The sequence below is a fragment of the Ranitomeya imitator genome, chromosome 4 (genome assembly GCF_032444005.1).
Source record: "Ranitomeya imitator isolate aRanImi1 chromosome 4, aRanImi1.pri, whole genome shotgun sequence".
NCBI classification, from domain to species: Eukaryota; Metazoa; Chordata; class Amphibia; order Anura; family Dendrobatidae; genus Ranitomeya; species Ranitomeya imitator.
Window position 1 is genome coordinate 672,693,614 of NC_091285.1, and position 23,913 is coordinate 672,717,526.

General features: G+C 45.0%; 1 protein-coding gene across 1 annotated transcript in view; it reads right to left on the reverse strand.

Moving 5' to 3' along the window:
- Window positions 1-23,913, reverse strand: part of LOC138674679 (A.superbus venom factor 1-like) — a 372,946-nt gene that overhangs the window by 29,085 nt on the left and 319,948 nt on the right. The window contains exon 39 of the mRNA XM_069762494.1: window positions 8,172-8,258. Coding sequence (XP_069618595.1) covers window positions 8,172-8,258 — 87 coding nt within the window. The remainder of the gene's footprint in view (window positions 1-8,171; window positions 8,259-23,913) is intronic.

The window sequence follows — 23,913 nt, forward strand, 5'->3', positions numbered from 1 at the left end:
CGGCGGTACAGGCCCAGGGCCCCTCATGTTACAACGGTGTGTCTGACTGTACTATGAGGGACCCAGTGGCAGTGCAGTCGACCTAAAGTGGGCACACCCACCTCTTCAGACAAACGGCACTCTCAAGGGTGCTTGCACCAAGTGGCGAGACCACGGCCCCGTGGGAGGAGTTAGCCCATTTAGGGAGGTGTAAACATGTCGTATGCTGGACAAACAGCAGCTGCAAATTAAGAGATTGGAACAGTCAGTAAGACCAGTCCAAAAGCAATACCTTTTTGCAGGAAAGCTAGGTATCAGCCGGGAAAGGTGGGGCAAAATAATTAGAAATCCATGAGTGGTTCATTTTAATGAAGGTTAGATCATCAACATTTTGGGTAGCCAGACAAGTCCTTTTTTCGGTCAGTATTGAACCAGCAGTACTGAATACTCTTTCTGATAGCACACTAGCTGCTGGGCAAGCAAGCTCCTGCAATGCATAGTCGGCCAATTCAGGCCAGGTGTCTATTTTGGATGCCCAGTAATCAAATGGGAATGATGGTTGAGGGAGAACATCGATAAGGGAGGAGAAATAGTTGGTAACCGTACTGGACAAATGTTGTCTCCTGTCACTTTGAATTGATGCTGCAGTACCTGTCCTGTCTGCGGTCATTGTGAAATCACTCCACAACCTGGTCAGAAAACCCCTCTGTCCAATGCCACTTCTGATTTGTGCACCTCTAACACCTCTGCCCTGTTGCCCCCTGCAGCTCGTGTGAGAACCATCACAGGCACTGTGTGCTGGGAATGCCTGAATCAAACGGTCTACAAGAGTTGCTTGTTTGGTTGCCAATATTTGTTCAAGGATCTCATGTGGCATGATATTTCGCAATTTGCCTTTATAGCAAGGATCAAGGAGGCAGGCCAACCAGTAATCGTCATCGGTCATCATTTTTATAATGCGTGGGTCCCTTTTTAGGATACGCAAGGCATAATCCGCCATGTGGGCCAATGTTCCAGTTGTCAAATCAGTGCTTGTGCTGGGTTGAGGAGCACTTTCGGGCAAATCAACGTCACTTGTCTCCCTCAAAATCCCTGAACCCGGCCTTGCAAGCGCACCAGTTTCTATTGCCTCCTGAGAAGCTTCCTCATCCAAAAAATACTCACCCCCATCACCCTCCTCGTACTCCTCCTCTTCGCCCGCCACCTCGTCCTGTAGACTTCCCTGACCAGACAATGGCTGACTGTCATCAAGGCTTCCCTCGTCCTCAACTGCAGACACCTGCTCCTTTATGTGCGACAAAGTTTGCATCAGCAGACGCATTAGGGGGGGTGCTCATGCTTATTATGGCGTTGTGTGCACTAACTAGCCGTGTGCATTCCTGAAAACACTGAAGGACTTGACACAGGTCTTGTAGCTTCGACCACTGCACACCTGACAACTCCATGTCTGCCATCCAACTGCCTACCCGTGTATGTGTATCCTCCCACAAATACATAACAGCACGCCTCTGTTCTCACAGTCTCTGAAGCATGTGCAGTGTGGAGTTCCACCTTGTTGCAACGTCGATGATTAGGCGATGCTGGGGAAGGTTCAAAGACCGCTGATGGTTCTGCATACGGCTGGAGTGTACGGGCGAACGGCGGATATGCGTGCAAAGTCTGCGCACTTTGAGGAGCAGGTCGGGTAACCCTGGATAACTTTTCAGGAAGCACTGCACCACCAGGTTTAAGGTGTGAGCCAGGCAAGGAATGTGTTTCAGTTGTGAAAAGGCTATGGCAGCCATAAAATTCCTTACGTTATCACTCACTACCCTGCCTGCCTCAAGATGTACAGTGCCCAGCCATGACTGAGTTTCTTGCTGCAAGAACTCTGACAGAACTTCCGCGGTGTGTCTGTTGTCGCCCAAACACTTCATTACCAATACAGCCTGCTGACGCCACTAGCTGTTCCATAATGGGACACCTCGTGTGCAACAGTGGCAGCTGCCGATGGAGTGGTCGTGCGACTGTGGTCTGTGGACGAGCTCTCGCTTCTGCTGGAGGACGAGGAATAGTAGGAGGGGGGGCAAATGCCTACAGCCAACTGTTTCCTAGACCGTGGGCTAGGCAGAACTGTATCAATATTGCTGTCCCCTGTGGACCCTGCATTCACCACATTAACCCAGTGTGCCGTGATGGAGACGTAACGCCCCTGGCCATGCCTACTGGTCCATGCATCTGTTGTCAGGTGCACCTTTCTACTCACAGATTGCCTGAGTGCATGGACAATGCGGTCTTTTACATGCTGGTGGAGGGCTGGGATGGCTTTTCTCGAAAAGAAGTGTCGACTGGGTAGCTCGTAGCGTGGTACAGCGTAGTCCATCAGGGCTTTGAAAGCTTCGCTTTCAACTAACCGGTAGGGCATCATCTCTATCGAGATTAGTCTAGCAATGTGGGCGTTCAAACCCTGTGTACGCGGATGCGAGGATGAGTACTTCCTTTTCCTAACGAGAGTCTCATGTAGGGTGAGCTGGACTGGAGAGCTGCATATGGTGGAACTAGCGTCGGTGCCGGTGGACATGGCAGACAGAGAGGGTTGATGATGGTATTCTTGCTGTTGCCCTACATGCAGTGTTTCCTACCATGAAACTGGTGATTCCCTGACTGCTTTGGCCTTGTGACGAAACCTCGACATTTGCTGCAGGTGGTGTGGTAAACGGTGGGCTTACAGTGAGGGAAGGGATGTAGCATTGCTGACTAGCTTCATTGTGAGAGGGTGCTACAACGTTAAGAGAAGTTTGGTAGTTAGTCCAGGCTTGCAAGTGCATGGTGTTTAAATGTCTACGCATGCAACTTGTATTTAGATTTTTAACATTCTGACCTCTGCTGAAGGTCCTTGAGCATTTTTTACAGATGACTTTGCACTGATCATTTGGATCTTGCTTAAAAAATGCCAGACTGAACTCTTACTACTATCGTATACCTTTCAGTCATTGCACACTGAGCTACTTTAACCGAATGGCCACGCTGTCCTACAACTGGTTTTGGTTTTGCCACACGTTTTTGGCCAGATACAGGCCTGCCAGATGGACCCTGTTGCGATGTTGATGCCTGCTTCGGCTCCTCCTCCTCCGCTTCAGAGCTACTGCCGTCTGCACCCTGTTCCCCCAATGGCTGCCAATCGGGGTCAACAACTGGGTCATCTGTGACCTCCTCTTCTATGTCCTGTGCACCTTCCTCTGTGTCACCGTGTAAGCCGGTGCTATAGCGTTAGTGACGGGGCTCTATAGTCTCATCAGGGTCAGATTCTGGATCAGTACACTGCGAGGGCAATGTTCTGATCTGAGTCAAAGGAACAGCATAATAATCTGGCTGTGCATCTGTGCACTCCATGTCCGATTCATCTTGTAATGGGCATGGCCTGTTAACAATTTCCCATCCTAACCCAGGAACGGTATGTGTAAAGAGCTCCATGGAGTAACCCGTTGTGTTGCCTGACGCATCCTTCTCTGTTCTGGGTGAAGAACACAAGGAAGCGACTTGTCCCTGACCGGAACATCCAATGACGACGCGCTGCTTTTACATTTTGCACTTTCCGAAGAGGAGGCGAAAGAGCTAGAGGCAGAGTCAGCAAGGAAAGCAAAAACTTGTTCCTGCTGCTCCGGCTTTAAAAGCGGTTTTCCTACTCCCAGAAAAGGGAACGTTCGAGGCCTTGTGTAGCCAGACGATGACACTGGCTCAACAACTCAAGACTTAGGTGCTATATTGCTTTTCCCACGACCACCTGATGCTCCACCACCACTACCATCATTACCAGCTGGCAATGACCGCCCACGGCCACGACCTCTTCCACCAGACTTCCTCATTCTTTGAAAAATGTAACCAAACAAATAAACGGTATTTGGTACTGTAAAACCAGTTACAAGGTGTACGCAAACTTGTGGTGAATTTAAATCTCCCTTTATAGGTGGGTGAGACTGCAGGGAAAATCAAGCCCACTGTATAACAGTACACAGCTTAAGTGGCAGACAGATATGCCACTAACAGGACTGACGCAGATGCACACACTGCCAATAAAAATCTCCCCCTTTTTATTTTTTCTAGGAGAATAGTGAATAAATCAGCCCCACTGTATTACAGTATATTTTCTGTGGCAGAAAATGACAGACAGATGCCACAGACAGGACTGGCATAGATGCAGATTTGCCAATCTTAATCTCCCCCTTTTTTATTTTTTCTGGGAGAGTAGTGAATAAATCAGGCCCACTATAATACAGTATATTTTCTGTGGCAGAAAATGAGTGACAGATACCACAGACAGGAATGGCACAGATGCAGATTTGCCAGTCTTAATCTCTCCTTTTTTATTTTTTCAGGGAGAATAGAGATGCAGATTTGCCAATCTTAATCTCCCCCTTTTTTAGTTTTTCTGGGAGAATAGTGAATAAATCAGGCCCACTGTAATACAGTATATTTTCTGTGACAGAAAATGACAGACAGATGCCACAGACAAGAATGGCACAGATGAAGATTTGCCAATCTTAATCTCCCCCTTTTTTAGTTTTTCTGGGAGAATAGTGAATAAATCAGGCCCACTGTAATACAGTATATTTTCTGTGGCAGAAAATGACAGACAGATGCCACAGACAGGACTGGCACAGATGCAGATTTGCCAATCTTAATCTCCCCCTTTTACAGTTTTTCTGGGAGAATAGTGAATAAATCAGGCCCACTGTAATACAGTATATTTTCTGTGGCAGAAAATGAGTGACAGATACCACAGACAGGAATGGCACAGATGCAGATTTGCCAATTTTAATCTCCCTTTTTTTTTTTTTTTCTGGGAGACTAGTGAATAAATCAGGGCCACTGTATTAGAGTATATTTTCTGTGGCAGAAAGTTGCTTGAAGATATACTGATTGTTTATTTATTTTTGTTTCTTTATAAGTAAAATGTTCTGTCTCTAAGGCCAAAACCAGTTGTGTCCATCAGGGGTTAGCAGACCATTCCATGTACACTGCATTGGCTGTAGGTGATTGTCGGTTATGATGTCACGGAATGTTGTGACGGTGATATATAAGCAACTGCCGAGCGGAACTCCTCTGAGGGCTGCAGATAGTGGAGAGTAAGTACCTTATATATCAGCTCCTGATTTACGTCCTATCATCTCCCTGATGTCTGTGACTCTCGCTCCTGATTTATGTCCTATCATCTACCTGGTGTCTGTGACTCTCACTCCTGATTTACAGTACAGACCAAAAGTTTGGACACATCTCATTTCAAGATTTTTCTATATTTTCATGACTATGAAAATTGTACATTCACACTGAAGGCATCAAAACTATGAATTAACACGTGGAATTATATACTTAATAAAAAAGTGTGAAACAACTGAAATTATGTCTTATATTCTAGGTTCTTAAAAGTAGCCACCTTTACTTTGATGACTGCTTTGCACACTCTTGGCATTCTCTTTATGAGCTTTAAGAGGTAGTCACCGGAAATGGTCTTCCAACAGTCTTGAAGGAGTTCCCAGAGATGCTCAGCACTTGTTGGCCCTTTTGCCTTCACTCTGCGGTCCAGCTCACCCCAAACCATCTCGATTGGGCTCAGGTCTGGTGACTGTGGAGGCCAGGTCATCTGGCGTAGCACCCCATCACTCTCCTTCTTGATCAGATAGCCTTTACACAGCCTGGAGGTGTGTTTGAGGTCATTGTCCTGTTGAAAAATAAATGATGGTCCAACTAAGCACAAACCGGATGGAATAGCATGCCGCTGCAAGATGCTGTGGTAGCCATGCTGGTTCAGTATGCCTTCAATTTTGAATAAATCCCCAACAGTGTCACCAGCAATGTACCCCCACACCATCACACCTCCTCCTCCATGCTTTACGGTGGGAACCAGGCATGTAGAGTCCATCCGTTCACCTTTTCTGTGTCGCACAAAGACACGGTCGTTGGAACCAAAGATCTCAAATTTGGACTCATCAGACCAAAGCACAGATTTCCACTGGTCCAATGTCCAATTCTTGTGTTCTTTAGCCCAAACAAGTCTCTTCTGCTTGTTGCCACTTGCCTGTCATTAGCAGTGGTTTCCTACAGCTATTTTACCATGAAGGCATGCTGCACAAAGTCTCCACTTAACAGTTGCTGTAGAGATGTGTCTGCTGCTAGAAGTCTGTGTGGCATTGACCTGGTCTCTAATCTGAGCAGCTCTTAACCTGCAATTTCTGAGGCTGGTGACTTGGATAAGCTTATCCTCAGAAGCAGAGATGACTCTTGGTCTTCCTTTCCTGGGGCAGTCCTCATGTGAGCCAGTTTCTTTGTAGCGCTTGATGGCTTTTGCCACTGCACTTGGGGACACTTTCAAAGTTTTCCCAATTTTTTGGACTGACTGACCTTCATTTCTTAAAGTAATGATGGCCACTCGTTTTTCTTTACTTAGCTGCTTTTATCTTGTCATAATACAAATTCTAACAGTCTATTCAGTAGGACTATCAGCTGTGTATCCAGCAGACTCCTGCACAACACAACTGATGGTCCGAACCCCATTTATAAGGCAAGAAATCCCACTTATTAAACCTGACAGGGCACACCTGTGAAGTGAACACCATTTCCTGTGACTGCTTATTGAAGCTCATCAAGAGAATGCCAAGAGTGTGCAAAGCAGTCATCAAAGCAAAAGGTGGCTACTTTGAAGAACCTAGAATATAAGACATAACTTCAGTTGTTTCACACTTTTTTGTTAAGTATATAATTCCACATGTGTTAATTCATAGTTTTGATGCTTTCAGTGTGAATGTACAATTTTCATAGTCATGAAAATGCAAAAAATCTTTAAATGAGAAGGTGTGTCCAAACTTTTGGTCTGTACTGTATAACAAAAAAAAAAGGGACTGTACTACAATTACTATCTCCCTACAGTAATCTCAGAAAAGTATGGCAGGCAGCAATAAAAAGGACTGCTGCACACAAAAGTGTGGACAAACAAACAAGATAGCTGTGCAGAAAGGAAGGAACAAGAGGATTTGTGCTTTGAAAAAAGCAGTTGGTTTGCACAGCGGTGTACACACAGCAATGCAGCTATCAGGGAGCCTTCTAGGGCAGCCTAATAAGCTACAGAGCTGATGAAGAAAAATCTAGCCTCCACTGTCCCTGCAAACAAAAGGTGGTGTTGGACAGTGGAAATCGCTACAGCACAAGCGGTTTTGGGGTGAATGGACCGTGCCTAACGCTATCCCTGCTTCTGACGAAGCGGCAGCAACCTCTCCCTATGCTCAGATCAGCAGCAGTAAGATGGCGGTCGGCGGGAACGCCCCTTTATAGCCCCTGTGATGCCGCAGACAGCAAGCCAATCACTGCAATGCCCTTCTCTAAGATGGTGGGGACCAGGACCTATGTCATCACGCTGCCCACACTCTGCGTCCACCTTCATTGGCTGAGAAATGGCGCTGAACGCGTCATAGGAAACGCGACTTTGGTGCGAAGGTCGCCGAACGCGTGGCCGACCCCACACAGGGATTGGGTTGGGTTTCATGAAACCCGACTTTGCCAAAAGTCGGCGACTTTTGAAAATGACCGATCCGTTTCGCTCAACCCTAGTGATTATTATGTAAGTACTATACTACTATACATTGGAATTATTACAAACGTCAGCTCACCACATAAAAAAACGAGTCCTTGAACAGGCCCATCAGTGGACAAATTAAAAAAATGGATATGAGAAAATAGCGACAGAAGACTTTTTTGTCAGTTTTTACAAACTTCCAATTTTGTTTTCAGCTCTTAAATCCCCCCAAAACTATACAAGTTTAGTATCAGTGTGTTTGGAGTTGCAAAATCAATTTTTTACTGCACAGTGAACAACCTCAATTAAAATCTTTCACCAATCTCACATCACTTGTGAAAGGTGACAATCAAAACTACAAGTCTTCCTGCTAAAAAAAACAAGCCCTCATTTGGAAATGTTGATGAAAAAAATCACAGCTCTAAAAAGAAGGGTGGAAAAAAAATTAAAAAGTCCAAAAAGACAAACTGGCCACACCAGGAAGGGATTAATAGAGAGGTGACCTACAAAACGTGTATCCAACAACAGGACAACCGGTGACCTCAAAATAGAAAACAAGACTTATTGGATGACAGTAAGGCCGGATTTCGGTCGATAAGTGTTGAGCAGATATTTGTGTGTTAAGATGAAAGAACGTGGTCCTCACCGTAGTCAACTCCTGGATCACATACTTTCTGGAGTCGTACTTTGGCATTACTTCCATCCACCAGTTGTTGCTGCAGGAAACAATTACCTAAAAGACAAAATCCAAAGAAATCCATGGCAGGAGGCTCAGGAGGCTACCTCTGATGATGCAATTTCTCTTACGTCAACAAATGTGGATATTCTCCACCTTGTGAGCTCCTCAATAATAAACATTACAACAAGAAAGAACAGTCATGGAATTATCGAAATCACAGGATGGACAGACACGTTAATGATATGCAAATGACGGAAAAAATGGAAAACCTTTTGATTTGTTCAGCCTCAATTATGAGTGCCATGTGCAGAAATCCCCACACTTACAGCCTTGTCTGCTATTAACGAGGTTATTAACCCCTTAACAACTGCCGATACGCTGGTCAGCTGCTGACCGACTCATCCTGGTGTTAGATCATAGGTAAGAACTCAACTTACATCATGTATGGCATCCTGAACACATGCATTGCTCAACTGGTTGGGAATTTCACTTATAACTGATTTTTTTGATGATATGAGATATGTAAATTTGATCACTAGCACTTTTTCCAGTGATACTATGCATTGTGTTAGGACTATATTAAGTGCTGAAGCACTGGCACTTTATTAATGGCATTTTTTATTATTACAATACCTTTTCATGGCTCATTTCCCATGCCCATCATACGTTTTGTAGAATGAGCTAGCCATCTACCACTTGAGTCCTTTACTTGACCTTGTCTCTATATGTATAAATGTATGTGTTTATATACCTGTCTTAGAATATTTATTGAATAACGCTATATACTAATATTTTAATGAACTTTTTACTCTGTTTTTTGTTGTCTCAGTAGTACAGTATGGAGCATCGCAGATAATAGAGAATGGTGGATTCTAGATAATACAGCAAGGTGGATCCCAGATAATACAGCACGGGGGATACTAGATATACAGCATGGTGGATTCCAGATAATACAGCGTGGCCGATTGTTGGTAATTCAGAAAGGTGGATCCCAGATAATGCAGCATGTGGGGGAGTCTAGGTAATACACCATGGTGGATCTCGGGTAATACAGAATTGTGGATCCTAGATATACAGCATGGTGTATCCCAGATAATACAGCATGGTGGATCCCAGATAATACAGCACGGGGGATCCTAGATATACAGCATGGTGGATTCCAGATAATACAGCGTGGCCGATTGTTGGTAATTCAGAAAGGTGGATCCCAGATAATGCAGCATGTGGGTAGTGTAGGTAATACACCATGGTGGATCTCGGGTAATACAGCACTGTGGATCCTAGGTAATACAGCGTGGTGGTTTGTTATTGAGAGAAAAATTAAATTCTTCAGAAGAAAATGGTGGTCAAACGCTAAATCTCTTCTATACAGAGAAAACAGCTAAAGTGGCTTTGATTGTCCGGTGAAACCTCAGTTGTAAAAGTCTTCTAAATTCAGTTGAAGGTCATGGAAGCAACTCAGAACGTGCAAAGAGATATAACGACAAGGGCCAAAGGCTTTCATCATGGATCATAGGTTGTAAGTTCTGATGTGTACTTACAGGACGCAAGGACAACCCAAAAGTTTGATAGAAACACCACCATGAGGGCTAAGGGCATTCAATGTGGATCATACCTTACAGTGGCATGTAAAACTTTGGGCACACCTGGTCAAAATTACTGTTAAGCAACTTGAAAATGAAATTCTAAAGTTGAAGATGACACATTTCCTTTGTATTTTAGGCAAAATATATATATATACTAGATGGTGGCCCGATTCTAACACATCAGGTCTAGAATATGCATGTCCACGTAGTATATTGCCCAGCCATGTAGTATATTGCCCAGTCACGTAGTATATTGCTCAGCCACGTAGTATATTGCGCAGCCACGTAGTATATTGCCCAGTCACGTAGTATATTGCCGAGTCATGTAGTATATTGCACAGCCACGTAGTATATTGCCCAGCCACATAGTATATTGCCGAGTCACGTAGTATATTGCCCAGTCACGTAGTATATTACCCAGCCACGTAGTATATTGCGCAGCCATGTAGTATATTGCCCAGTCACGTAGTATATTGCCCAGTCAGGTAGTATATTGCCCAGCCAAGTAGTATATTGCCCAGCCACATAGTATATTACCCAGCCACGTAGTATATTGCCCAGTCACGTAGTATATTGCCCAGCCATGTAGTATATTGCCCAGTCATGTAGTATATTGCCCAGTCACGTAGTATATTGCCCAGTCACGTAGTATATTGCCCAGCCACATAGTATATTGCCCAGCCACGTAGTATATTGCCCAGCCATGTAGTATATTGCCCAGCCATGTAGTATATTGCCCAGTCACGTAGTATATTGCCCAGCCACGTAGTATATTGCCCAGCCACGTAGTATATTGCCCAGCCATGTAGTATATTGCCCAGTCACGTAGTATATTGCCCAGCCACGTAGTATATTGCCCAGCCACGTAGTATATTGCCCAGCCACGTAGTATATTGCCCAGCCATGTAGTATATTGCCCAGTCACGTAGTATATTGCCCAGCCACGTAGTATATTGCCCAGCCATGTAGTATATTGCCCAGTCACGTAGTATATTGCCCAGCCACGTAGTATATTGCCCAGCCACGTAGTATATTGCCCAGCCACGTAGTATATTGCCCAGTCACGTAGTATATTGCCCAGTCACGTAGTACATTGCCCAGCCATGTAGTATATTGCCCAGCCACGTAGTATATTGCCCAGTCACGTAGTATATTGCCCAGCCACATAGTATATTGCCCAGCCACGTAGTATATTGCCCAGTCACGTAGTATATTGCCCAGCCACATAGTATATTGCCCAGCCACGTAGTATATTGCCCAGTCACGTAGTATATTGCCCAGTCACGTAGTACATTGCCCAGCCACGTAGTATATTGCCCAGTCACGTAGTATATTGCCCAGCCACGTAGTATATTGCCCAGCCACGTAGTATATTGCCCAGCCACGTAGTATATTGCCCAGTCACGTAGTACATTGCCCAGCCACGTAGTATATTGCCCAGTCACGTAGTATATTGCCCAGCCACGTAGTATATTGCCCAGCCACGTAGTATATTGCCCAGCCACGTAGTATATTGCCCAGTCACGTAGTATATTGCCCAGTCACGTAGTACATTGCCCAGCCATGTAGTATATTGCCCAGCCACGTAGTATATTGCCCAGTCACGTAGTATATTGCCCAGCCACATAGTATATTGCCCAGCCACGTAGTATATTGCCCAGTCACGTAGTATATTGCCCAGCCACATAGTATATTGCCCAGCCACGTAGTATATTGCCCAGTCACGTAGTATATTGCCCAGTCACGTAGTACATTGCCCAGCCACGTAGTATATTGCCCAGTCACGTAGTATATTGCCCAGCCACGTAGTATATTGCCCAGCCACGTAGTATATTGCCCAGTCACGTAGTATATTGCCCAGCCACTTAGTATATTGCCCAGTCACGTAGTATATTGCTCAGTCAATATATTTTTATATTGGCACGGTTATAGTATATGTTTATATATTTCGTCTAGTAACGTATAGTTCTGTGAGACATAGAAATATATGAATAATTATATAGATTTTTCTGTATATTGATTGTTATATAATTGTCTCTTACTTTTAGGTTTGCTTATTTAGTTATTTGCTATATTCTTGTCTGTTCCCACTGGTTTGTGCATTATAAAAAATATGTTTAGTATTCACTGATTGAGCAATTATACAGCCTGCTCTTTCTGGTGCATGTATATTTTATTTTATTTTTTATCACTATCAATGTCTGTTCTCACTGGCCAGTGCACTATATATAAAAATATGTTTATTATTCACTGATTGAGCAATTACACAGTCAGCTCTTTCTGATGCATGTTTACATTTTTTATCATTAAAAAAACATTATTATTTATTTATTTTTTATTTTTTCCATTCTTTCCATTATTATTATATTATTTCGTATTATTTTTTTTGTAGATTTTGTGGTGTTTTATATGTATTTCATATCTTTCTTTTCTATTATTTGGCATTGTTATACTGTAGCCTTATGTAATTCCTGCCATATCTGTAATCTCTATAACTATTGCTATATTATACTGAGCAGCGGTCATATTTGCATTGAGGTTATGAATTTTTTGTGCATTGCATATATGCCCCCCCCTTTAGTCAATAGCGCCCACACACTTTTTTGCTGCCCATGATGTATTGCCTGACTAGTGCGCATGCGGGGCTTGCGCTCAGGATGCTCCTGCTTCTTGCATTGCGGGTACCTTTGAAGCGCCAGGTAACTCATTCCTGTGCGTCCGGTCACGTGATGTGTGGGCGGCAGTTCCTGGGTCCTCCTGGCTGCACACGCGCCGCAGATGTCCTGGCTCTCATTAGCGACGTACACTATATATACACGGTAAGCCTGCATGAACGCCACCCCCTGATGAAGGAAGTGATTTCAGGAAACGCGCGTCGGGTGTGTGTGTGTGTGTGTGTGTATATTTACAGGACAGTGAGGCACCCTAAGGTAATGCTCTAATAGTATCTTCCCCTAATATATATATATATATATATATTTTTTTTTTTTTTTCCTGAGTCACTTTTTCAGCACATTGCACTTTGTGATCCTGCAGCTTTGCACAGCTCTTAGGGATTTCCCTATGCACATGTGAGGACTCCTCCCTGAATCCACACTTAGGCCGGGGTCACACTATTGGATTCACACTATTGGATTCACAGTGTGGATTCACACTGAATCCACACTTAGGCCGGGGTCACACTATTTCACACTATTTCCACACTTAGGCCGGGGTCACACACAACGTATAAAAATACGGTCCGTTTTACACGGACGAGAATTGCACAAATGTTTACAAAACAGTGATCCGTGTGCAGTGCGAGGATGCGATTTCCTCGCATCAAATTATCCGTGTGACATCCGTATGACATCAGTATAGCGAGATTTTCTCGCTGGCTTGCAAAACGGACATAGAATGGATCCATGGCCTCAAATATTAGTAAAAACATATATACAGTCTAAATATATATATGTCAGTGAGACACATATATATATATATATACACATATATTTATATTTCATATAGCACTAGATAGCAGAAAAGCTGGTAATTCAATTGCCGACTTTTCCTATCTCCTTCCCAAACCCGACAGGATATGAGACATGGTTTACATACAGTAAACCATTTCATATCCCTTATTTTTTACATATCCCTAACTACTAATGTTAGAAGTGTCTGTGTGCAAAATTTGGGGACTCTAGCTGTTAAAATAAAGGGTTAAATCACAGAAAAAACTGGCGTGGGCTCCCGCGCAATTTTCTCCACCAGAATGGTAAAACCAGTGACTGAGGGCAGATATTAATAGCCTGGAGACGGACCATGGATATAGGACCCCCCTGGCTAAAAACATCTGCTCCCAGCCACCCCAGAAAAGGCACATCTGGAAGATGCGCCTATTCTGGCACTTGGCCGCTCTCTTCCCACTCCCATGTAGCGATGGGATATGGGGTAATAAAGGGTTAATGTCACCTTGCTATTGTAAGGTGACATTAAGCCAGGTTAATAATGTAGAGGCGTCAATAAGACACCTATCCATTATTAATCCAATACTAGTAAATGGTTAATAAAACACACACATTAGGAAAAAAGTATTTTAATGAAATAAAGACACATGGTGTTGTAATAGTTTATTAAACACTCAATCCAATTGAAGACCCTTGTCACCTGAAACAAAGTTAAAATAAAAAAACAACAATATCCCATACCTCTCCGGCATTACAGTCAAGTCCCACGATGTAAATCCATCAGAAGGGGTTAAATAATTTTACAAGCAGGAGCCTGCTAATGCAGCTGTGCTCCTGCCTGTAAAAAGTGGGGAATGAATGGGAAGCAGGGGAACGTAGCTACCTAGACTTGCGGTGCTGCGCTCCCTGCTGGCATAAATTCATATGAACTCTAGCGTGGGAATTTTTCTGAATCTTTTCTCACGCTCAAGTTCATCAGGGGGTGCAGCACCGCAAGTCTAGGTAGCTACGTTCCCCTGCTTTCCATTCATTCCCCAGTCTTTACAGGCAGGGGCGGCTGCATTAGCAGGCTCCTGCTAGTAAAATTATTTAACCCCTTCTGATGGATTTACATCGTGGGACTTGACTGTAACGCCGGAGAGGTATAGAATATTGTTTTTTTTTATTTTAACTTTGTTTCAGGTGACAAGGGTCTTCAATTGGATAGAGCGTTTAATAAACTATTACAACACCCTGTGTCTTTATTTCATTAAAATAATTTTTTCTTAATGTGTGTGTGTGTTTTATTAACCATTTACTATGACAATATAAACTGTGCTTGAGGTGTGGGTTAAATCCGCGCTGCCTTAATGATGAAGTTCCAAGGATAATAAATTTAAAAGGTGGTTTATTCAACACATTTCAAGGTCAGTGTGACCTCTTCTTCAGGAAATTCCACATACAACATCAGATGGCTGATGATCTGATTGGCTGTTGAAAGTGAAACTGCCAATCAGAGCGATTTGTAATATTTCACCTATTATAACTGGTGAAATATTACAATCCAGCCATGGCCGATGCTGCAATACCATCGGCCATGGCTGGAAACACTTATGTGCCCCCACCCCACCGATCGCCCCCCCAAGCCACCGATCTGTCCGGTACACTGCTCCGGCTCCCCTCCGTCATGTGCTCCGCTCCCCCCGTGCTCTTTTCCGCTCCCCCCGTGCTCCAATCACCCCCCCGTGCTCCAATCACCCCTCCTGCACTCCGATCCACCCCCCCGTGCTCCGTTCCACCCCCCGTGCTCCGTTCCACCCCCCCGTGCTCCGTTCCACCCCCCGTGCTCCGATCCACCCCCCCATGCTCCGATCCCCCCCCCTCCGTGCTCTCCCCCACCCCATGATACTTACCGATCCTGCCGGGGTCCGTCCGTCTTCTCCCTGGGCGCCGCCATCTTCCAAAATGGCGGGCGCATGCGCAGTGCGCCCGCCGAATCTGCCGGCCGGCAGATTCGTTCCAAAGGGCATTTTGATCACTGAGATATAATCTATCACAGTGATCAAAATAAAAAAAATAATAAATGACCCCCCCCCCTTTGTCACCCCCATAGGTAGGGACAATAAAAAAATAAAGAATTTTTTTTTTCCACTAATGTTAGACTAGGGTTAGGGTTAGGGCTAGGGCTAGGGTTAGGGCTAGGGTTAGGGGTAGGGGTAGGATTAGGGCTAGGGTTAGGGTTAAGTCTAGGGTTAGGGCTAGGGTTAGGGGTAGGGTTAGGGGTAGGGTTAGGGGTAGGGTTAGGGTTAGGGTTTCGGTATGTGCACACGTATTCTGGTCCTCTGCGGATTTTTCCGCTGCGGATTTAATAAATCCGCAGTGCTAAACCGCTGCGGATTTATGGCGGATTTACCGCGTTTTTTCTGCGCATTTCACTGCGGTTTTACAACTGCGATTTTCTATTTGAGCAGTTGTAAAACCGCTGCGGAATCCGCAGAAAGAAGTGACATGCTGCGGAATGTAAACCGCTGCGTTTCCGTGCAGTTTTTCCGCAGCATGTGTACAGCGATTTTTGTTTCCCATAGGTTTACATTGAACTGTAAACTCATGGGAAACTGCTGCGGATCCGCAACATTTTCCGCAGCGTGTACACATACCTTTAGAATTAGGCTATGTGCACACGCTGCGGATTTGGCTGCGGATCCTCAGCGGATTGGCCGCTGCGGATTCGCAGCAGTGTTCCATCAGGTTTACAGTACCATGTAAACCTATGGAAAACCAAATCCGCTGTGCCCATGGTGCGGAAAATACAGCGCGGAAACGGATTCCGCAGCGTTTTACACCTGTTCCTCAATAGGAATCCGCAGGTGAAATCCGCACAAAAAACACTGGAAATCTGCGGAAAATCCGCAGGTAAAACGCAGTGCCTTTTACCCGCGGATTTTTCAAAAATGATGCTGAAAAATCTCACACGAATCGGCAACGTGGGCACATAGCCTTAGGGTTAGGGTTGGAATTAGGGTTGTGGTTAGGGTTAGGGGTGTGTTGAGGTTAGGGTTGTGGTTAGGGTTATGGCTACAGTTGGGATTAGAGTTAGGGGTGTGTTGGGGTTAGTGTTGGAGGTAGAATTGAGGGGTTACCACTGTTTAGGCACATCAGGGGTCTCCAAACGCAACATGGCGCCACCATTGATTCCAGCCAATCTCGTATTCAAAAAGTCAAATGGTGCTCCCTCAATTCCGAGCCCCGACGCGTGCCCAAACAGTGGTTTACCCCCACATATGGGGTACCAGCATACTCAGGATAAACTGCGCAACAATTACTGGGGTCCAATTTCTCCTGTTACCCTTGTGAAAATAAAAAAATGCTTGCTAAAACATCATTTTTGAGGAAAGAAAAATTATTTTTTATTTTCACGGCTCTGCGTTGTAAACGTCTGTGAAGCACTTGGGGGTTCAAAGTGCTCACCGCATATCTAGATAAGTTCCTTGGGGGGTCTAGTTTCTAAAATGGGGTCACTTGTGGGGGGTTTCTACTGTTTAGGCACACCAGGGGCTCTGCAAACGCAACGTGACGCCCGCAGAGCATTCCATCAAAGTCTGCATTTCAAAACGTCACTACTTCAATTCCGAGCCCCGGCATGTGCCCAAACAGTAGTTTACCCCCACATATGGGGTATTACCGTACTCAGGAGAAACTGGACAACAAATATTGGGGTCAAATTTCTCCTGTTACCCTTGGGAAAATTAATAAATTCTGGGCTAAATAATTATTTTTGAGGAAAGAAAAATGATTTTTTATTTTCACGGCTCTGCATTATAAACTTCTGTGAAGCACTTGGGGGTTCAAAGTGCTCACCACATATCTAGATAAGTTCCTTTCGGGGTCTAATTTCCAAAATGGGGTCACTTGTGGGGGGTTTCTACTGTTTAGCCACATCAGGGGCTCTGCAAACGCAACATGACACCCACAGAGCATTCCATCAAAGTCTACATTTCAAAACGTCACTACTTCACTTCCGAGCCCCGGCCTGTGCCCAAACAGTGGTTTACCCCCACATATGGGGTATCAGCGTACTCAGGAGAAACTGGACAACAACTTTTGGGGTCAAATTTCTCCTGTTACCCTTGGGAAAATAAAAAATTGCAGGCTAAAAGATCATTTTTGAGAAAATATTTTTTTTTTTTTATTTTCATGGCTTTGCGTTATAAACTTCTGTGAAGCACTTGGGGGTTCAAAGTCCTCACCACACATCTAGATTAGTTCCTTTGGGGGTCTAGTTTCCAAAATGGGGTCATTTCTGGGGGATCTCCAATGTTTAGGCACACAGGGGCTCTCCAAACGTGACATGGTGTCCGCTAATGATTGGAGCTAATTTTCCATTTAAAAAGCCAAATGGCATGCCTTCCCTTCCGAGCCCTGCCGTGCACCCAAACAGTGGTTTACCCCCACATATGGGGTATCAGCGTACTCAGGACAAACTGGACAACAACATTTGGGGTCCAATTTCTCCTATTACCCTTGGCAAAATAGGAAATTCTAGGCTAAAAAATCATTTTTGAGGAAAGAAAAATTATTTTTTTATTTTCATGGCTCTGCATTATAAACTTCTGTGAAGCACCTGGGGGTTTAAAGTGCTCAATATGCATCTAGATAAGTTCCTTGGGGGGTCTAGTTTCCAAAATGGGGTCACTTGTGGGGGAGCTCCAATGTTTAGGCACACAGGGGCTCTCCAAACGCGACATGGTGTCCGCTAACAATTGGAGCTAATTTTCCATTCAAAAAGTCAAATGGCGCACCTTCCCTTCCGAGCCCTGCCGTGTGCCCAAACAGTGGTTTACCCCCACATATGAGGTATCGGCGTACTCGGGAGAAATTGCTTAACAAATTTTATGATCCATTTTATCCTATTGCCCATGTGAAAATGAAAAAATTGAGGCGAAAATAATTTTTTTGTGAAAAAAAAGTACTTTTTCATTTTTACAGATCAATTTGTGAAGCACCTGAGGGTTTAAAGTGCTCACTAGGCATCTAGATAAGTTCCTTGGGGGGTCTAGTTTCCAAAATGGGGTTACTTGTGGGGGAGCTCCAATTTTTAGGCACACGGGGGCTCTCCAAACGTGACATGGTGTCTGCTAAAGAGTGGAGCCAATTTTTCATTCAAAAAGTCAAATGGCGCTCCTTCCCTTCCAAGCCCTGCCGTGCACCCAAACAGTGGTTTACCCACACATATGAGGTATCAGCGTACTCAGGACAAATTGGACAACAACTTTCGTGGTTCAGTTTCTCCTTTTACCATTGGGAAAATAAAAAAAATGTTGCTAAAAGATAATTTTTGTGACTAAAAAGTTAAATATTCATTTTTTCCTTCCATGTTGCTTCTGCTGCTGTGAAGTACCTGAAGGGTTAATAAACTTCTTGAATGTGGTTTTGTGCACCTTGAGGGGTGCAGTTTTTAGAATGGTGTCACTTTTGGGTATTTTCAGCCATATAGACCCCTCAAACTGACTTCAAATGTGAGGTGGTCCCTAAAAAAAATGGTTTTGTAAATTTCGTTGTAAAAATGAGAAATCGCTGGTCAAATTTTAACCCTTATAACTTCCTAGCAAAAAAAAATTTTGTTTCCAAAATTGTGCTGATGTAAAGTAAACATGTGGGAAATTTTATTTATTAACTATTTTGTGTCCGTTTTTGTGTCCGTTTTTGTGTCCGTGTCCGAAAAATTTCCGTTTTTATCACAAATAAACGCAGAATTTATTGACCTAAATTTACCACTAACATGAAGCCCAATATGTCACGAAAAAACAATCTCAGAACCGCTAGGATCCATTGAAGCGTTCCTGAGTTATTACCTCATAAAGGGACACTGGTCAGAATTGCAAAAAACGGCAAGGTCTTTAAGGTCAAAATAGGCTGGGTCATGAAGGGGTTAAAACCTGTCAGTGTGATTTTACTGTACACTGCGCTGAATTGCCGGCTTTTCTATAGAACACCGGTGCGTATTTCTCGCAAGTCACACTGATGGTCCTTGTGTAATCCGATTTTTTTCTCACCCCCATAGACTTTCATTGGCGATTCTTGGCCGAGATACGCTGACAATCGCAGCATGCTGCGATTTCACTTGGATCCTGAATACGGCCGAGAAAACAACGGATAATAGGAGCTGCCCCATAGATTAACATTGGTCCGAGTGTTATGCGATTTTTTTATCGCATTGCACTCGGCCGTATTACGGTCTAGTGGGACTCCGGCCTTAAGCACTTTATATTTCTTTCTGCAATTTTGCACAGCTTTTTTGTGTGACCTCCACCCATTGCTATATATTGTTTTTGTATATTTTTTATTTTTTATATTTGTTATATATATATATATATTTTTTAAACTTTTTTCTGGCACAATGACACAAGAATTTCAGGGAATTGCCTATATTCCTTAAAGGGGAATCATTACCTTGCACATGCCCATTGGTGGCACTTATATGAATTGTTTTTATGGGTTTACTTTTATCATACATACTGTCCTGATTCGCACAACAGTCTGTTTTATTTTTAAAATTATTTTTTTCTGTATTGTTACTATTAGTTAATAAATATATTATTTTATAATCCAGTTTGGTCTCACTGGTGCATCCATAATACTGTAGTTTGGGTTTGCTTCTAGTTATGAGTGTTTTCCACTTTTCTTTCTTGTTTTAACACCTAGGGCAATCACTACTATTAATATATATATTAATTTTATTGTTTTATAAAAAAATCTTTTATAGTTTTATATTGCTCCTAGGTGATTCAACTGTATCTCTCAGAGGTTTAGTAGTACATGAAGTCAAGAAATTATCCTAGCCATTGACTTAAGGTCAGAACTTCCTACAGGTACATCTTTCTTCAATGCAGATTGATGAGATATTTGACTTTTGCTATGGCTCACACACAAAGTGTACAGTGTGTACATTATATTGTGTTTTAATGTCTTTGTCCTGTTCATTGACCATAATCAGGGCCGTCATCAGGGCATTACTGCCCTGACTGGCGTATGGCGCCCGATGAACAGAGGGGGCCCGCATTGGGCCCCCTCTCTTCCAGTCATCGGGCCCCAGCAGCAGGGCCCTGACGCGTCCAAGACGCAGGTTCAGCTAAACTCTATTGACATGCAGGCACCGGGCCCGCATGGAAATAGTTAAAAGCTGCCAGCCAATCGGAGGCAGGCAGCTGACGTCAGCGTGCACGTCGCCGGCGTATGACATCTTTGTCATTCGCCGGTGAGTGCGCTCTGGAACTGCAAGGACAGAACTTCGCCACAGGAGCGCGGCAAGGTAAAGAGAAAGGTTTTTTTTTTTTGGGGGGGGGGGGCAGGATGGGAGATACAGGGGGAAGAGTAGGGACAAAAGGGGCAAGAATGGAGACACAGGGTGGAGAATGGAGACACAGCGGGCAAGAATGGAGACACGGGCAAGAATGGAGACACGGGCAAGAATGGAGACACAGGGGCAAGATTGGAGACATGGGCAAGAATGGAGACACAGAGGCAAGAATGGAGACACAGTCGGCAAGAATGGAGACATGGGCAAGAATGGAGACACAGCGGGCAAGAATGGAGACATGGGCAAGAATGGAGACACAGGGGCAAGAATGGAGACACAGAGGCAAGAATGGAGACACAGAGGCAAGAATGGAGACACAGAGGCAAGAATGGGGACACCAGGCAAGAATGGAGACACAGGGGGAAGAATGGAGGCACAGGGCAAGAATGGAGACACATGGGGAAGAATGGAGACACAGGGGGAAGAACGGAGGCACGGGGCAAGAATGGAGACACATGGGGAAGAATGGAGACACAGAGGGAAGAATAGAGACGGGGCAAGAATGGAGGCACTGGGCAACAATGGAGGCACAGGGGGAAGGATGGAGACATGGTGCAAGACTGGAGACATGAGGGAAGGATGGAGACATGGTGCAAGAGTGGAGACATGAGGGAAGGGTGGAGACATGGTGCAAGAGTGGAGACATGAGGGAAGGATGGAGACATGGTGCAAGAGTGGAGACATGGGGGCAAGAATGGAGACGTGGGGCAAGAATGGAGACACGGGGCAAGAATGGAGACATGGGGCAAGAATGGAGACACGGGCAAGAATGGAGACACAGGGGCAAGAATGGAGACACAGGGGCAAGAATGAAGACACAGGGGCAAGAATGAAGACACAGGGGCAAGAATGGAGACACAGAGGCAAGAATGGAGACACAGGGGTAAAGAATGGAGGCATAGGGGGAAAAATAGAGGCACAGGGGAAGAATAGAGGCACAGGGGGAAGAATAGAGACACGGAGCAAGAATGGAGACACGGGCAAGAATGGAGACACGGGCAAGAATGGAGACACAGGGGCAAGAATGAAGACACAGGGGCAAGAATGGAGACACAAAGGCAAGAATGGAGACACGGGCAAGAATGGAGACACAGGGGCAAGAATGGAGACACGGGGCAAGAATGGAGACACGGGCAAGAATGGAGCCCCGACAAGAATGGAGACACGGGGCAAGAATGGAGACATGGGCAAGAATGGAGACACGGGCAAGAATGGAGACACAGGGGCAAGAATGAAGACACAGGGGCAAGAATGGAGACATGGGCAAGAATGGAGACACAGGGGCAAGAATGGAGACACATGGGGCAAGAATGAAGACACAGGGGCAAGAATGGAGACACAAAGGCAAGAATGGAGACACGGGCAAGAATGGAGACACAGGGGCAAGAATGGAGACACATGGGGCAAGAATGAAGACACGGGCAAGAATGGAGACACAGAGGCAAGAATGGAGACACAGGGGTCAAGAATGGAGGCATAGGGGGAAAAATAGAGGCACAGGGGAAGAATAGAGGCACAGGGGGAAGAATAGAGACACGGGGCAAGAATGGAGACACGGGCAAGAATGGAGACACGGGCAAGAATGGAGACACAGGGGCAAGAATGAAGACACAGGGGCAAGAATGGAGACACAAAGGCAAGAATGGAGACACAGGGGTCAAGAATGGAGGCATACGGGGAAAAATAGAGGCACAGGGGAAGAATAGAGGCACAGGGGGAAGAATAGAGACACGGGGCAAGAATGGAGACACGGGGCAAGAATGGAGACACAGGGGCAAGAATGGAAACGGGGCAAGAATTGAGACAGGGGGCAAGAATGGAGACAGATGGAGCAGGATCATGGGGCAGGATGGAGACAGATGTGGCAGGATCATGGGGCAGGATGGAGACAGATGGGGCAGGATCATGAGACAGATTGGGCAGGATCATGGGACAGATGGGGCAGGATCATGGGACAGATGGTCTGGACTTGGTGTGGTGGTATTTGTTCCTTGTATGTGATATTATTCGGTCACTGTGGTGGTAATATGTGGTCTGGACATGGTGTGGCGGTATTTGTTCCTTGTGTGGTATTATAGGTCACTATGTGGTGGTAATACGGCATCTGGTCATGATTTGGTGGTATTTGTTCCTTGTATGTGATATTATTCAGGCACTGAGGTGGTAATGTGGTGTCTGGTCATGGTGTAGCGGTATTTGTCCCTTGTATGTGATACTATTGGTCATTTAAAAAATTGAAAAATAAATAAAAATATACCAAAATTGTATTGGATATTATAACAAATGATTAATAGGTTAGAGTAGAGTAGAGCTGGGCCAAAAGGGTCTATCTTGTCGTGGTGGAGGCTTAAAAAATCTTTTGGCCAAAACAAAAGCTGCTGGCTACGTGTGTGTGATCTGGTGATGGGAACTGTTAGGCTGGGGTCACACTTGCAAATTCAATGCGAGAAACTCGCATCACGTCCCGGCACTGCCACCGGCACTCTGTCCCGAGTGCCGGCAGCAGTGCCAGAACTTGATGCGAGAGACTCGTTCAAGTTTCCCGCATTGAACTCACAAGTGTAACCCCGGCCTTAATGTGTGATTGGTGAGAAGTGGAGTTTTTCCAAGAGAGAGCGGTGGGACTGTGGACAGTTCGAGGGGTGGAGCCTGGGCCGAGTCTCAAGGGGGCCCCGAAAATTTCGCCAGTTTGGGGCCCCAAAATTCCTAGTGGCAGCCCGACCATAATTAATGCAATATACATGTTTGCTTAGCTTCCTAAGGCTGGGTTCCCATTGCGTTATGGGACCGCGTTAAACGGACAGCGTTGCACGGCGAAATTAACGCCGTGCAACGCGGCCGTTAACGCGCCCATTCACGCTAATGGGAACGCGCTTCACTAGCGCGTGCCATGTTCGGCACGCGCTAGCGACGCGCCGGGGATTCCTGGCGCACCGCGGACGCTGCTTGCAGCGTCCGAGGTGCGCCCGTGGTCCGTTCCCCGCTCTCGCAGATCGGGGATCTGCGAGAGCGGGGACGTTACCGCGACCCCGACCGCAGCCCCATAGAAAACATTGCGTTAGTGCAATCCGCTAGCGCTAGCGCTAAACGGATTGCACTAACGCAATGTGACCCTAGCCTTAGGGAAGAAACTTTACTAATTATCCTAACAAATACAGCTCTGGCAAAAATTAAGAGGCCACTGCACAGTTTAATAAAAATCAGCTTCTCTACATGTCTGACAGCCATTCCATTCCAGTGTCAGTTGAATTCCAACCAGAGTTCATCTCATTCTACTTAATGTGCTTCTGATTAGGTGATCACCTGAACCAAATCTTATTTAATGAAGGAAAGTATAAAAA